Source organism: Miniopterus schreibersii, assembly GCF_964146895.1.
Source record: "Miniopterus schreibersii genome assembly, chromosome: 5".
NCBI lineage: Eukaryota > Metazoa > Chordata > Mammalia > Chiroptera > Miniopteridae > Miniopterus > Miniopterus schreibersii.
This window is the reverse complement of record NC_138106.1, coordinates 42,433,710-42,449,486: the sequence shown is the minus strand read 5'-3', so window position 1 is coordinate 42,449,486 and position 15,777 is coordinate 42,433,710. Positions and strand designations below refer to the sequence as shown.

At 40.3% G+C, this 15,777-nt stretch overlaps 1 protein-coding gene across 1 annotated transcript in view; it reads left to right on the top strand.

Moving 5' to 3' along the window:
• Positions 1-1,707: 1,707 nt before the first annotated feature.
• The window catches only part of ATP13A5 (ATPase 13A5), a gene marked incomplete at both ends in the record, with an annotated part of 83,121 nt that continues 69,051 nt past the window's right edge, over positions 1,708-15,777 (top strand). The window contains 5 exons of the mRNA XM_081137650.1: positions 1,708-1,770; positions 11,779-11,952; positions 12,651-12,797; positions 13,019-13,089; positions 13,195-13,275. Coding sequence (XP_080993776.1) covers positions 1,708-1,770; positions 11,779-11,952; positions 12,651-12,797; positions 13,019-13,089; positions 13,195-13,275 — 536 coding nt within the window. The remainder of the gene's footprint in view (positions 1,771-11,778; positions 11,953-12,650; positions 12,798-13,018; positions 13,090-13,194; positions 13,276-15,777) is intronic.

Below are 15,777 nucleotides of genomic sequence, written 5' to 3'. Positions count from 1 at the left end.
GTCTTTTATTCTTTTATCCACTGTCCTTAACATGACAGTTTCCATCCTCTTTATGATCTAAAGAATGCTGCCATGCTTTAGGCAACGCCTCCTCTCACACCACCTTGAAAGAAAGGAAGAGTATAAAGGATGGAAAAAAGTTACCTCATCAGTCGGATAATCCTTCCCAGAAGACGCCAGCCCCCACCTGCCTTTCCTTTGTATTTTATGGTTGAGACCTAGGTCACATGCCCACTTTTAGACAAATCATGATTCATCCTTGGTGCTTTTAAGTCATTCTGCCCAAAGTTAGTGTTCTTTTAGCAAAAATATGATTGAATACATGATCAGTAAGAAGAGAATGATGACTGCCCCTCAAGTCTTTTATTAATTTTTTTCTAAAATCCAGGATTCTTTTCTCCAAATCGGAGCACAACTTTAGATTGGTACTACTTAAAAATGCAACATTTGCAATGGCATATTTATTCCTTAGTGTGGGTATCTCAGTTAGCCTCTCTGGCACGAAAAGCTGTAATTATTTATTTCTTTTCATCTGTCACTTTCTTCTGGGCCAGAAAGCACATTGACTTCTGCTGAACTTCAAGGTGGGCACTGGTTCCCCCTCAAGGCAACCAAGGACTATCTCAGGCAATGGAAAGTCAAGTATGTTCTCTACTAGTCTTGATTTTTAGTGAATTTTCCTCCATGGCCAAAGTGGCAAGGATTTTGTTAAGTATACTGGATACAATAAAAAGGCAATAAAATGACAAAATATTTATCATGAACAAATTAATCGAACCACTGAGTAGATCATAGTATACTTAATTTTTGATGAACTTATCCAATTTAAAATATCCAATATAATGGTGATTATACAATTGTGGAAATTTAGATGACACCCCCAATATTCAGCCCTCTTAGCTCCTCTTCTTTCCATATACTTCACTTATTGAAAGCTTTTGTAAACTAAAAAGGGAAAGGGGAAAAAAATCAAATTATTGTTATAGGTTACTATTTAAAAGCTTGTCTCTTCTTGATTAGTGTTATGATTATGGTAATGATGATGATGATCTATCTCATTGAGTGTGAAGGGACATATAGTTGGTCTTTTATAAATATCATCTTAAAAATTATATCACCTCTAACTATTTTTGACATTTTACAAAGAAACCTAGAATTCAGATTTTAAGTTATTTGTCCAGGTTCATCAGTAGAGCAGGGATTAGAATTCAGAGTTTTCTGATTCCAAAATGATTCCTACATTCCCACTTGTGAGCCAACATCTCTTCCTTCAATTATTTTCACTCCCAATATGCCCATTCCTTTTTCAAAATCCATGGTGTTTTTATTCATTTCTTGCTGGTTAATCCTGTTGTCTCAGGTTTTTAGCAAAGTGGTCATTTCCATTCATTGGCTGAGACATTTATGGACAGCCCAGGAAATTACCTATTTAGTTCAGCAGCTTAAGTCTGGAGGCACTCACATCTAGCTCAGCGAGTAAGTACTAGGAAGGAAAAAAACCCACACAAGCAAAGAGATTAACAGACTAATCCTGCAGTTGAGGAAAGTATTTCTTCTCTTTCCTTTGTTAGCATAATAGGTGAGGTATGTGCTGAGGGATTTTAAGCATCTGAGAACAGCAATGATAAGTAGTAACTGTTCGGAGTTCATATAAGCCTCTGCAGGTTTAGCATTTCCCCAAGGAATTAGCCAGGAGGTCCAGTTTAGATGGAGGAGAAGAGTAAGAAAGACCATTGGGCTTTGCTCAACCGAGGAGAGGAGAATGAACTGGTGAGTCTTCCCTTCTTTTCATTATAGTCTTCTCAAAGTCCCGGGGCTGTGGGCAGGGCCTGTTGAGTAGGTGCTGGCTTTAGAACCTGAACAGGTTTCAGCCTTGTAAGGCTCCTTGAGATCCCAGGTCAGTTTTATAGTGGGGGAACCTAAGGGTCCGAGAAAGTGTGTCTTCTAGATGATGGTGCTCTTGCCATCTTAATAGGCATAAGACTGCGTGAAGCTTCCTCAGACGTTTTGCAGAGCATCAGGTGCACTCCTACATGGTGCTCATTGAGGTGTTCCCTCTTTATCTTCTGGGTCTTAATGTAATTGGACAAACAGGCAAAAACTGAAACTATTCTTTTTATCGTTCTTATGTTTTTGGTATGTACGTATAGCTTAGGCTCAGTGTGCTTTGCGTGGAAGTCACGTTAGTTGCATAGAGAGGTTTGAAGCACCAAGTACTGAAGGAGGAATAGAGCGTGGTGTGGGATTTAGTGCATGTTTTAAAAAGTTCTTACTTCTGCAATTCTTTTTCCCCTGCTCCCCTTTCACCAAACATATATAAATCTTGAAAAAGAATCAGTGAAAGCTTGAAAACTCCTACAGTGTCTATTTGGTGCTGAAGAGTTTACCTTTATTATTTTATTTGATCTGCAGAACTCAGTGAAGAAATTAATCCTAGTTCATAGAAAAGAAATTTGATTCCAAGGAGTCTGAATAACGTAGAAGGTCATCAACCTACAGGTGACAGGCTAGGCATCCAGCCCACTCCTTCCTCTTTAGATCCTTTGTGTTTGTGCTGCAATAGTGTCTCTGGTTAGGTAATGAGAAAGGAAACAAAGAGAGAGGGGGATGGGATAGAGAAGGTGCCCTGGGGGCAGAAAAGAACCCAGTGGGTAGGGTTCGTATGTGAGGAGGGTGTCTGTTTCCTGCCTGGCCTCCCAGTTCCCTATGAATTCTGTGGGAAATCCATGCATTTACCCTTGTTAGTTAACCTAAAGAAAATAAGTGATTTAATCACTTGCATTGTCCCTTACAGCAGCCCTGGCCACATGTGGGTTTTGAGCACTAGGAAAGTAGTTTGAAATGAAAAGTGCTATATGTAAAATACACACAAGATTTTGAAGACTTAGTAAAAAAAGTGTAAAATATCTCAATAATTTTTACATTGGTCACACATTGAAATGACAATGTTTGGATTTGTTGGATTAAATAAAACATATTATAAAAACTAATTTCACTCACTTCTTTTTACTTCTTTAATGTGGTTGCTAGGAAATTTAAATAACAAGTGTGGCTCCCATATGTTTGTCAATGGTAAGGTACTTTAAAATCTTCAGACTGAGAAATTCACAGAATAAAAATCTATTCACCTGTGTTCATGGCCAAACAACTCTGTGCCAGTACTTACTTTTTTCAACATGTAGATGAGTGTTCATAAAAGTCTTTGGCTGCTCTTTATTTTTCTCTAGGTTCACTATTTGTAAAGCTCATAGCCTAGTATTATAATTCTTTTAATCACAGAGGAGGCATGGGTATCAAAGCATTAAGTAACAGGCCAGGCGCCACAGTTTACTTCTTCGTTGGTGATCAAACACTTCTAGAAACACCCACCAAAAAAATCTATTAGGAATCCCACTACACTGATGTCATGTTGTCAGGGAATGCTGGGGAAGAGGAGGGGGCTACAGATTCCTCCTTCATAAATCTTCTTTGTGAGCTTGGGCACAGAGCACAGATGCAAATCCTGTTCAGTTGGATCAGAGCCATGGGTGAGTTAGTAGCTCTGGTGGGAACAGAGGTGCATAGACTAAGAGGAAGCTGTTACCCAGTCTCAGGCCCAGTGTTGTCAGCTCTTCAGAGTTTGAAAGGGAAGCCAGAAATTGGTATGCTTGTGTGAAATAGCCTTATTATAAATTTTGGAAAATAATTTTTATTTTATTTTTTTTGCTAATCGATAGGCCAAACTAAACCTGGGCATAGTCTAATCCCAGCCTTTGGAGGCTGTCAGTCCCTGACTTTTACAACCTCTGCCCAGTTGTTCTTACTTTCCCAAAGGTTCCCCATGGCCCACCCTGACTTCTATTTGCATTCATCATTTCAAGTGAACAATCACTTGTGATTGTGTGAGAGGATCTGTGGTGAAAACCACACACTGTTCGGGCACATAATAAATTCCTTCAATCAAACACCCACAAAGAACCTAATTGGGTAGGGTGGGCCTGTGAGATTACTCAAGTGCAGCTCAGGGTCACTTTGCTGAGCTCAGCATGGACCTAAGGCATTGCACTAGCCTCCAGAGTTGAACCTCGTTGTCATTCCTGAGCGCTGTTCTCTGGGGAGCAGCTAATCCTTACTGCATGGGGCACTGACTTAGGCACTTGACACACAGTACTTCATGTCACCCTCACAACAGCCCACCGATAGAAACCCTCACTGTACAGGCTTTTATTGTTTACCCCCACTGACTCCTTCTACCCTGCACCTGCCCGCCCCCCCCCCCCCCGGGCCCAGGCCCTCACTACACTATTGTCTGTGTCTATGGGCTATACACATACGTATATAAGTTTTTGGGTTAATCTCTTCCTACCCACCCACACTCACTCATAGACACAGACAATAGTGTGGTTATTACCAGGGGTAAATGGGGGTGGGGACAGGCAGAAGAGGTTATGGGGGATAAATGGTGACTTGGGGTGGCGAAAACACAATACAATATACAGATGATGTGTTATAGAACTGTATACCTAAAACATAACATTTTATTAATCAGAGTCACCTCAATAAATTCAATAAAATAAAATTAAAAAAAGAAATATATCCTTGGTCTTGGTCATCATTTCTAGCACAGAGCTCCTAAAAAACTTGGAATTTCCTAAGTGATGAAAGCAACAATGGTGCCTTTTTTTATGGTAATGAGGTGAATTTTGGACTCCCCCTAAAGGTGGAGGCTGGTTGTCAGAACTAACCATGGGATTGGAGGCTTGGAACTTTTAGTCCCACCACTCTGGACTTTACGGAGGAGAGAGGGGCTGGAAGTTGAATCAGTTGCCAATGGCCAATGTCAGTCATGCCTAGGTAGTGAGGTCTCCACAGAAACCTAAATGGTCTGGGGTCAGAGAGCTTTCTGGTTGGTTAATATGTGAAGGTGCTGAGAGTGTGGCCACCTGCAGAGGGCGTGGAAGCTCAGTGCCCTTTCCCATACCTTGGCCTATGCATCTCCTCCATCTGGCTGCTCCTGCATCATATCCTTCTATAACAAACCAGTATTCTACTAAGTAAAATGTTTCTCTGAGTTCAATGAGCTGCTCTGGGAAGTTAATCAAACTCAAGCAGGGGGCTCTTGGAATCTCCAATTTGTAGCCAGTCGGTTAGAAGTATAGGTGGCTACCTGGAGTTGCCACTGTTGCCTGGAGTTGGGGGGAGGCAGCGTTATGGTACTGATCCCTCAACCTGTGGCATCTGATGCTATCTTCAGGTAAATGGCGTCAGAATTGAGCTGAATTGTACAACATCCACCTGGTGTTCAGAATATATTCTGTGTTGTGTGGGAAGTCCCCACCCCTTCCCTGCCACACAAACACACACCCAAGAGCACACGTAGTGGGAACTGGGTCCAGGGACCCACAAGAGTCTCCATGCTAGAAAAGTTAGTTCTTATTGTCAAATACAGACAAAAGTGGAAGTAATTCAAGACATTTTATCCCATTCAAAGGGCACTCCATGGTATGAATGCAGGGCAAAATATAGAAAACTATAATTAACAATGCTTAGTAATTAGTGGAAACTAACACAAATTATTACATGTGGCGAAACCCAAGCTGCTAATAGAGGGTGAGGAATAATGACCACACTAACAGGGACCATTGATAGAGACAATATTATCTTTGCATTAAAGAAAAGAACCTAGAAACATGGCAGAGTTAGAGATAAGGGAGCAGAGTTTTAAGAATGCACTCCTATCTGACACACAAACGAACACAATTTGACATGTCCAGATAAAGAGAACAAAGGGTAGATTGTGAATAATGAATAGAAACTTGGTGCTGCGATGGTTGTTTTTAAAAAGAAAGAAGCTAAAACATGATGAATTCTAGTCTCATGAAAGGACACAGAGAAGTTATCTTTCCTTGGCCCTAATTCAAGGGACTGAAATCTGTAGCCTGCATAGAAGAAGCTGACTTACTCTAAGGTTATGGGAACTTCTCACTCATGGAAAAGCCTAACATGTCATAGAAATAAACTGGCCTTGCCATTCACAGGAAATAATTATAATACTGAGAGTTATTTATGTCTTGAGTAAATAAATTTATAACCTTGTGCTGCTGTGAGAGTCTTTGTTTGAGTAAGTAAGTGTTATGAACTGTTACCCTAAATACCCATTGCAAGGATTTGAAGCACATACTACTGTGCCTGTGCCTGGTGGGTCCACAACAAATAGTTTTGATGGATAAACAAGTGAACAGTGAACATAGGAATAAAAGGATTTACAAATACTAAAAAGGACCTGTTCACAAGACCAGTCGTTCCTAAGTGCTAGTGCTCCAGATGCAGTGAAAAGTCAGGAGCAGGGACAGGAGGAGACCCAAGGGGATGGTTCCATGTGACCAAGAGTATCCCCAAAGGAGAATTTGGGGGGAGAAAGCATGTTTAGATGAAGCAGCACCCCACAATTCTTCTTGAGGAATTTAGCCAATTGGTTCTATCTTCAATGGCAACTGTAAGAGCTACCTATAAAGAAAAGAAAGAAAAAATAATAATTGAAAAAGTACTGTTTATCTGCTAGAAATTTATGTAGGTTCTCATTTAATCTCTATGAGCGAGCCCCTCAAATATCCATTTTATAATTGAGGAGATTGAGGCTCAGTTAGTAACATATACAAGATTACATTGCATAGCATCAGAGGATGTTCTATGACACTGTGTTACTTCTGTACAAATGAAGAATGACTGTGCTGGTGTGTGTGCGCATGTGCTTGTGTGTGTGCATGCACACTCATATGTATAGTTATGGCATCTAGTTAACCTTTGAATCAGTTTGCTGTTTATCTTAAAGCCCTTTTCTGAGTTTCACATTTTACAAAGGTGAGCAGTGTTCTTTCGGGCCTGTATTTGACTTCAGTTTTGACAATTTGTGCTCTGTGGAAAAGCAAAAATTTTGTGTAAACCATTGGACCAATCACTATTAGATATATAACTTATGGTTTTGGTAAATAACATTTAGTTCTGAATATTGCCTATAGTCAAATCATTTCACAATGGCTTGAAGTTTTGTTGAACTGTATATTACCCAAGCTAATATTAACTTTTAACACATATTGTATGCTCAAAATGTTTCAGGAACTGAGCTAAATGCTTTGCATGTATTATCTCATTAGTTTCTCACAGCAACCCTAGAAGATATTGTTTTTATTCTCACTCTGGGAGGAGGAAATTGAATCATCAGGAGTAAAGTGGGTTGCCCAGGGACATTTTTGTAGTTATATGGTAGAGGATTTTTTTTTTTAAATCGACTTTGCTTTCATTTTTATTATTTATTTATTTGTTTGTTTGTTTATTTGTTTTTAAAATATATCTTTATTGATTTCAGAGAGAGGACGAGAGAGGGAGAGACAGAACCATCAATAATGAGAGAGTCATTGACCGGCTGTCTCCCGCACAGCACCCACTGGGGATCGAGCCTGCAACCCAGGCATGTGCCCTGACCGGGAATCAAACCTCGATCTGGATCACAGGTCGATGCTCAACTGCTGAGCCATGCTGGTGGGGCTGCATGGTAAAGATTTGAATTTGGTCTTTTCATGCATTATGCCCAGTTTTGAACTGCTATACCAGACTACTTCAGTTGCATTTTACAACCAGCCACATTTCTCACATGAGGAATCTAAAGTTTAGGGAGTTTCACTCTAAATGGCACACTAGATCAAATGGATTTAACTGACACTTACAAGACATTTTACCTCAAAGCTGCAGAATATAGGTTCTTCCCAAGTGCACGTGGGACATTCTCAAAGATGGACCACATGTTAGGACACAAAACAAGTCTCTCCAACTTCAAGAAGATTGAAATCATATCAAGCATCTTCTCAGACATTTACACCCTGTAGTACTATGCAGCTGTAATAAAAAAGGACCCCTTACCCTTTAAGACAGCATGGTGGGACCTGGAGAGCATTATGCTAAGCAAAACAAGCCAGTCAGAGAAAGACAAGTATCACATGATCTCACTCCTATGTGGAATCTAATGAACAAAAGAAACTGATGAACTAAGTAGATCCAGAGACACAGAAGCATGGAAGAGACTGAGGGATCTCAGAGGGAACGCGGGGTGGGGAGAGATTAACCTAGGAATTTGTATGCATAACTCATGGACACAGACAATAGGCCTGGGGGGGGAGGGGATGCAAGGGACCAAGGGGGGAAAGGGGGACATTTGTAATACTTTTAACAATAAAGATAAATTAAAACATCAAATATAAAAATAAAGTTTAAGGAATTTAAGTCATATACTGAGATCACATTAACTAGTAAGTGATGGAGCAAGAAACAGAAGCAAGAACTTCTAGCAGGCAAGGGGGAGGGTTACAAAGAACAGAGGCTCTGCTGAAAGACCCCCACAGGGCTCTACATTCACCTCAGGCAACCTCTGTCCAAAGGCCTGTCTGTATTTCATCGTTGCTCCTAATGCTGCTGCTGCTTTGCTCTGGGCTTAGGAAAGGGTCGTTAGGACCGCTACCTCCCGGTGCCTGGGTACAGAATTCTAGTGGGAAATGAAAGAGTGAGGGAAGATCGCTGCTTCGAGAGAATGCCATTCCAGCCTCCGTGCAGGTGGGCACGGCCTCTTGGGCTGTTCTACTCAACTCGCAGGCGGTGGCAGCCCTGGGCTCCTGTCCTCGGGGAGCCCAGCCTGTCTGCATTAGCAGCCCTGACTCAGGACATTCCAGCCCAGGCCCGGAACAGTCCCCTCTCCTCCTTGACCGGCCTGTCATCAAGCCACCTGCTGACACTGCCCCGGAGATTGCCTCACGCTCCGCATGTGGCACCTCTCATTGAACCCTCACCATTATTCTTCCAGCTGTGTTATTAAATCCCATAAGCACACTCTTAGCGAAGGTAAATCCTGAGGTCGCACAGGTAACAAACAGGTGACAAAGCTCACTTACCAGCAGAAGGCATGTGTGACGGGCTTGAGCTCTGACCCTCTCACTCCCGTTCCCAGTATCCTCACATTCACGAGGCTCTGGATTCCACTCGCCTCCCTCTTGCGCAGTATACATATTGCTCCACGCTTTCTCCTCTCCTCTGCTTTTCTTCATGGGTTTTACTAGGGGTGTTTCAATATTTAGAAGAAATCTCAGTGACTCTGACTCCATCAGAAAACTAATCATTTAGAACAATCAGCTTACAATGTTCCATGTGTCTACCTTGACTTCACGCATTTTGTTTTTGACGGCTCCTCAACAGTCCATTGTTCCGATGTGTCACATCCTATTGCACCATTAGCTGCCATTTCGTTCTTTCAATAACTTTGCTATTACAGATAGCGCTGCACCAAACATCTTTACAGACATCACTCTCTACTTTATGTATTATTTCCCTAGGGTATGTTATTGAGTGTGGAATTATGGATTTGAGGAATAGAAACACCTTTATAATTCTTGATATAATTTGTCACCTTGCTTTTCCTAAAGAATTATTCCAATTTATAAGCTTATCAGCGGTATGTAGCTGTAGTGATTTCCTTGCAGTCTTGCTAGCATTGTGAGTTTCTTTTTTAATAAAAAAAATTGTTGCATAAAAAAAGAATGGGAAGGAATCAAAATTATGATCACCAATGTCATTGCTGTGGGTATGTAAACAGAAAGTGGGAAAGTCATTGACGAATGTCATTTCCGCCATAAGCTGGACTAAAATTCTTAACTCTTCTGCATCTGTTTTGCACATACTTGGGCTTTGGCAATAAGCTCCTGTAAATCACTTAGTAAAATGATTCATATTTATGATATCATATGTGAACTGGCATATACATTTTATTTGAGTCTAATAAAACTATAAGTAAGTAAATTCACAAATAAAACCAAAATAGGTTTATAGAATCAGAGAGAAGATTAGGGAGAAAAGAGACCAACCAAAAATACACTTAAAAGCAGAATGTACACATGCTTCTAAGTAACGTTTAACCCTTAGCGTGAATAATCTCAAAATGCAGTAGCTGCATCACTAAACCTCATGAACATCTTTCCTCAGGCGGAGGATAGTGCCGAGGAACAGGGGAAGGGAAATCTTAACATTGTAATTACCTTGCAGTTTAAGGAAACATTATCTCATTTGAGCTTAAGCACCCTGTAAGGCACATATTTCTAATTTTTTTTTTTGTAGAGGAGTAAATTGGAATTCTCTAGAGGTGAAATGATTAACCTAAGTTCACATAACTGGTAACTAGCAGACCAGTGACTCAAGTTTACATCTTTGCTTCTTAATTAAGCTTGTGACCTCTCCACTATGTTTAAGGATTACTTTCAACAACTGTTATTAAAATCTTGATCTACCATAGAGTTCTTTATTAGGAAAACATAATGAAAATAGCCATATTGAAGATGAAAACTTTTCCAAAGAATAAAGCCAAGAGATTTATTATAACATGATCTAAACTAGTGTAAAAGTCAGAAGATTCCATTATTTGAAAGTGCTATAGAAACTCAGTAAAAAACTATTTTCTTGACATTACAGCTCTGTGATCTGGAGTTCAGAGCCATAAAAAAAACATAAAAATAAGAACAGAACCTAAAATCATAGTATAGTAATAATGTCACTTATAATCAACATCCCTTAGGGCCTTCCAAATACACTGAAGAGCTAGTTTTGTTTTATTGGAAAAATTTGACAAGCAACATTGTGTAAATTTAAGATGTAGCATGCTACTCTGATATATTTATATATTGCAATATGGTTGCTGATGTAATGATATTTATTGCATTACATACTTACAGTACAATATTATTGTTTATGTTCAGTAAATCTCTATGGCTACTTCAGTGCTCGTTATATGTTTGTATCTTTAGACGTCATCACTCTTGCTCCCCACTCTGCAACCCCCTGGTTACCACCATTTTATTGTCTGAAAAATCTAGTTTTTGAAATAAAAAAACCAAACCCAATACCGTGAATCTTCATTGTAGAAGATGGAAAGTATAAATTGGCTTTAAATAAATGAATATATTATTTTGGGCTATTTGTTTTCCCCTAAAATGTCATCTTAAGTCTTTATGCAATTTATGACAAATATTAACTAGCCGATTATTAAAAGTAGAATTACAGGGTGTCCCAAAAAATGTAGACACACTGTAATAGCTGATAGTTCAATATTGAAAATAAAATGTGTTTTAATAAACACTGCCTTGATAATTATTTTAAGTGTGTGTATACATTTTTGGGGGGTCACCCTATATTCCAGCATGTTACTCTCTGGGTAAATACCTTTAAGCTGTCTTTGGAAGTCTTTGATGTCCACAGATAATCTCTCAATTTACATCATCCTACTGGTTCAGAATGCAGTACTGTTATTAATACTTTCAGTTCTTCTCAATCCTGTTATTATTAATCAATGTCAAATTCGAATAAAGCTAGAAAGTAAGTGTGGATCATAGTCTGTCACGTTATCATCTCCAGTAAATTCATATTAACAATTTAAAAAAAATTTATACTTAAAGAAAGTAGAACTGGTCCAAAGCATGAAGCATTTTATAAAATTATGAGGTGACTCTCAAGGGTATTTAGAACCAAACAACTCTCACCCTTCCTTGCTTCTCCTGGCTAATGTCTTAGCTCCATATGCCAGGGCAGTGAGATGAGTTCTTCTTTATTTTATCAGCTGACAGCTGTAAGCAATCAATCTGATTCAAGCAGCCATAGCCAGATTTTCCTCCCCGTCAACATCGCCGCATCTACAGTCTGTTTCTAGGAACAAAATTATATCTTTATGTGAAAAAAGAAAAGTAGGGTGATGTTTTATTTTCTCTCCAGGAGGTGTTCGGTTACCAGACCCGGAGTTTGCGCAGAGCCCTCTGCCTTACAGCATCGGTGCTGAGCTGTGGGGCCCTGCTGCTGCTGTTCTACTGGAAGCCCCGGTGGAGGGTGTGGGCCAACTGCATCCCCTGCCCCTTGCAAGAAGCAGATACTTTTTTGCTAAGGACGACGGTGCGTGGCCTATTGTGTCGCCTTTGTGGCACGACCGATGGCTGGCTAGCATTCCAGAGGGGAGAGCTTCCTTTATTTAAAGAATTTTCCTGTCCCCAAATAGGAGATGGCAAAACTGGCTTTGCAATCTGTTTGCCATCTCTTATTTTAACCCAGGAATGAAGGCCATTTCTTCCATATCATACTGGGGACACTTCTACCACATCAAGCTAGTTGGCACTGCTCTTAGCCATTACACGAACAGTGGCTATTGGTGTTATAACTGTTAGAAACCTATCATGGAATGATCATTCAATTTTTCAAAAATATGTGTTTTAAAGGAAATTACACATTTAAAACATCTAGATGTGATTTTTAAGATAACCAGAAACTATTCTCCAAATATAAAGTTTTCCTGAAAAGTGTATTTTTCTCTTTACTGCCCAGCACAGTGGTTCTCAAAGTTTAGTGCAAGTCAGAACCACTTGGAGGGCTCTTTGAAGTACAGACTGCTGGCTGTAACCCCAGAGGTTCTGATTCAGTAGGCCTGGGGTGGGGCTGAGAACTTGCATTTCTAGCAAGTTCCAAGATAATGCCGATGCTCTTGTCTGCAGTCCAAACTTTGGGAACCACTGGGTAGCAGTTGGCAGGCATTTGGTTGATGGAGTGCCTTACTGGATAACACTGGAGAATTTCACAGGCTGGACTGTCCTTTCTAGGATGAGTTTCAAAGATATATGAGGAAAAAGGTGATCTGCCTCCACTTATCCGCACTAAAGTTTCCTATAAGCAAGAACCCGGAGCAGCCGCTGGTAGCTGACCACCACTCTGTCATAAACCAAGCCGTAGTGAAGCCAGAGTTAAAAGTAAGTGATTTTAAGCGTGCATTGTTATGGTATGTTTTTTTCTAAAAAAAAAAAAAAAAAAAAAGTAATGTGTTTATTAGATGAAAGTTTGACTATCACACTGCTGGATTGGGAGTTCCAGCTATGTGTTAAGGAGGAGAGCTGTGTGGAGACCTGCATGAAACAAGCCTCCCCTTTTTACTTTGTGAATGACACACGGCCTAACACACTTGTCATTGCAGCTACGATGTATCCAAGTGCAGAAAATCAGGTATGTTTGGGACAACTTGACGAAGAGGTTTCAGAAAGTGGGGTAAGTCCGACTTTTTCTCAATTCTTCTTTGAGATATAAAGAAAAAAGTCCTATTCATTGCATGCCATGAACTGAAGGGTGGTTCCTGTCCTGACCACACCCTAGGTTGCTGGAAGACAGCCACTCCTGCCACGACATCCATCACATGTTCGGACTGGGTCTGACCCGGGAAGAGCAGGCCATCAGGTAGGGTTTGGGGCACTCCCAGGGCGAGCTCTGCCAGCAGGAAGCGAAATATCAAAGGGCTGGTGCTCAGTGAATTGTTGGCATAATGCTTCATCAACATCATATAACCCCGGCTTATTTCCTGGCATCAGAAGACATACTCTAAATTGTTCACATCATAGGCAAAGTTATTAAAAAGCAAAGACTAAAAGAACAATGCAATCAAGTAACATTCGATCTTTTCTTTCAGGATCGTACAACAGTTTTCTCTGTGTTGTCTTTTTAATTTTCTTCTCAAAAACATCTTGAGTCATTTAGTAAACATCAGCTCCTGAATCCTCCAAATCCTCAGAGAGACAAAGACAATATTATGATCGCATTTTACGTTCAAGAACAGCCCTTGGAAACGAGGGCTTTGTTTGTTCGGTTCGTTGTGTCATTCCCAGCTGTCTCTGCAGCACCCGGGATAGTGCCTGATTCATGGGAGGAGCGTAACAGATGTTTGTGGAGTGAACAAGTAAATGAATGCATTCATGGTCGATTAACAAAATGCCTCTAATATGCCGGGCGCTTTGCAAGACACTAGGGATGTTAAGATACATTAGACGTAGTCATCATCCCAGAGACGTCTACTGACGAGTGGGAGAGAGAAACTGTGAGAATAGATCTAGGGACACATAGGTTAAGAAGAGCAGTGGCAGAGGAGATGCTTATGCTATGTGTGAACGCACAGTGATTAGGGTCCTTGCTTTCTTCATCTATAACTTGAAGAGGTGAATCCTGGTGAATCTGAAAGAAAACTATTGTAAGCCTTCCCCAGAATTTTAATAATCAGCTTCATTTCTTACCCAATTTTAGGGACACTCCCTGCCTGACCTTCTTTGTGGTCAGGCAGAAACACTAATCCTCAAGCTGAGACGCAATTAGGTACTTAAAATACAGGTCCTCGGACTCTGCTCCCACCGTTCTGATTTAGTAGGTAGAAGCCAGGGATGATGGTGAGAGAACAAACTCTGCATATTTAGCAGGCACCCCCATAATTCTTATATTCCCCAAGTCTGAGAATTACTGATCTGTTGTTTTTAAGTTTTCTCTTTGACTGAACACTATGAAAAGATAAAGCAAACATCTAGACTATGACAATATTGCAAAAGCCTTAGGAACGGTATCATTATATAAGGTTTCAGATGCAATGCTTAATATATTGAAATGCAAAGAGTTTATGTCATTAAAACATATTGGTTTAATAGCATTAACCACAAGACTTTAAAAGATTGACCTGGGGCATTTATACAAATGTAGATATACAGTATAGAAAACCATTTCTGCAGGGAAGATTTCCATCAGGGCAGCCACCTCACATGTCCCTATTTATCAAGTGGCAGGCTTTGATAAACATCATACATAATTAAATTTAAATCTGGTCCACACAATAAAGAACTTGACAATCTAATAAACAAGACAGAGCATATAATTCTCCAAATATGAAGAACAGAGGCGATAACCTACTTATAAACATATAGGCACATTTTATGTTATAAGCTTATCTATTTGGAGGGTAAAGACAGTAAATAAAATGTGAAGCATTCCCCCGCCCCAATTTTCCCCCTCATTTTTTAGTGTAAAACTAATCCTTTTACAAAAAAATTAATCTGACTGGTTGAGTGATATTAATTGCCTTGAGCTTGCTTGATGAAAAGTAAGGGTATAATATGAGAAGTAAAGAAATGGAAATACACAAAAACCTCAAACATGGCCCAGATAAGCCCTAAAGAGGATAATCTACAGGCAGGTATTAATCCTCTGGATCTCAGTCCTCATGAGCACCCAGCTTCCCTCCCTTACTAGTAACATCAGAGACCGTCTCACCAGGCGGGGAAAGTGGAAGTGCCCCAGGCCCTTGGCTCATTCCTCTCTGCACTGAATTTCCCCAGCCTGTGTGCTGCTGGGTTTTCAGCCCTGTTAGGGGAGAGGGTATTCTAGACATGGGGTCACAAAGGCCCTCACTTATTAAGTCTAATATTTAGGGAACACCCTCTGTGTGAGACACTGTGCCCCTAGATGCTAGAAAACCGGAGCCGAAAAAGCTTCATCCCTGCCATTAAGGAGTGTCTAGGAAATTTAAGGGGAAAGACATGTAACTGTATGTAACAATTCAAGGAGCTACGTGCTGCTATTAAGAAAAGAAGGGTTCTTTGGAGGAGAGAAAAATACAGTTCATTGTGCCTAAAGGAGTAGGGAAGTCTTCGAAGATAGCTGCTACTTATTGCGAGCTGGTCATGTCTTAGGCACTTATGCTAAATGCTCTACGTATTTATCCCGCATGTTATTGATAGCAATTTTACTAGGCATGTATTAGGAAGCCCATTTCACACACAAGGAACCAAGGTTCACTCCTCATTCACCTAGTCATTCATTCGACAAAAAAATTCTTGAATTCGGGTCTGCTTTATGCACTCAGGTTGGTCAGTGTCCTCTAGAAGCTTATACGGTAGTGGAGGGTACAGTCTGTTGTTTACATGC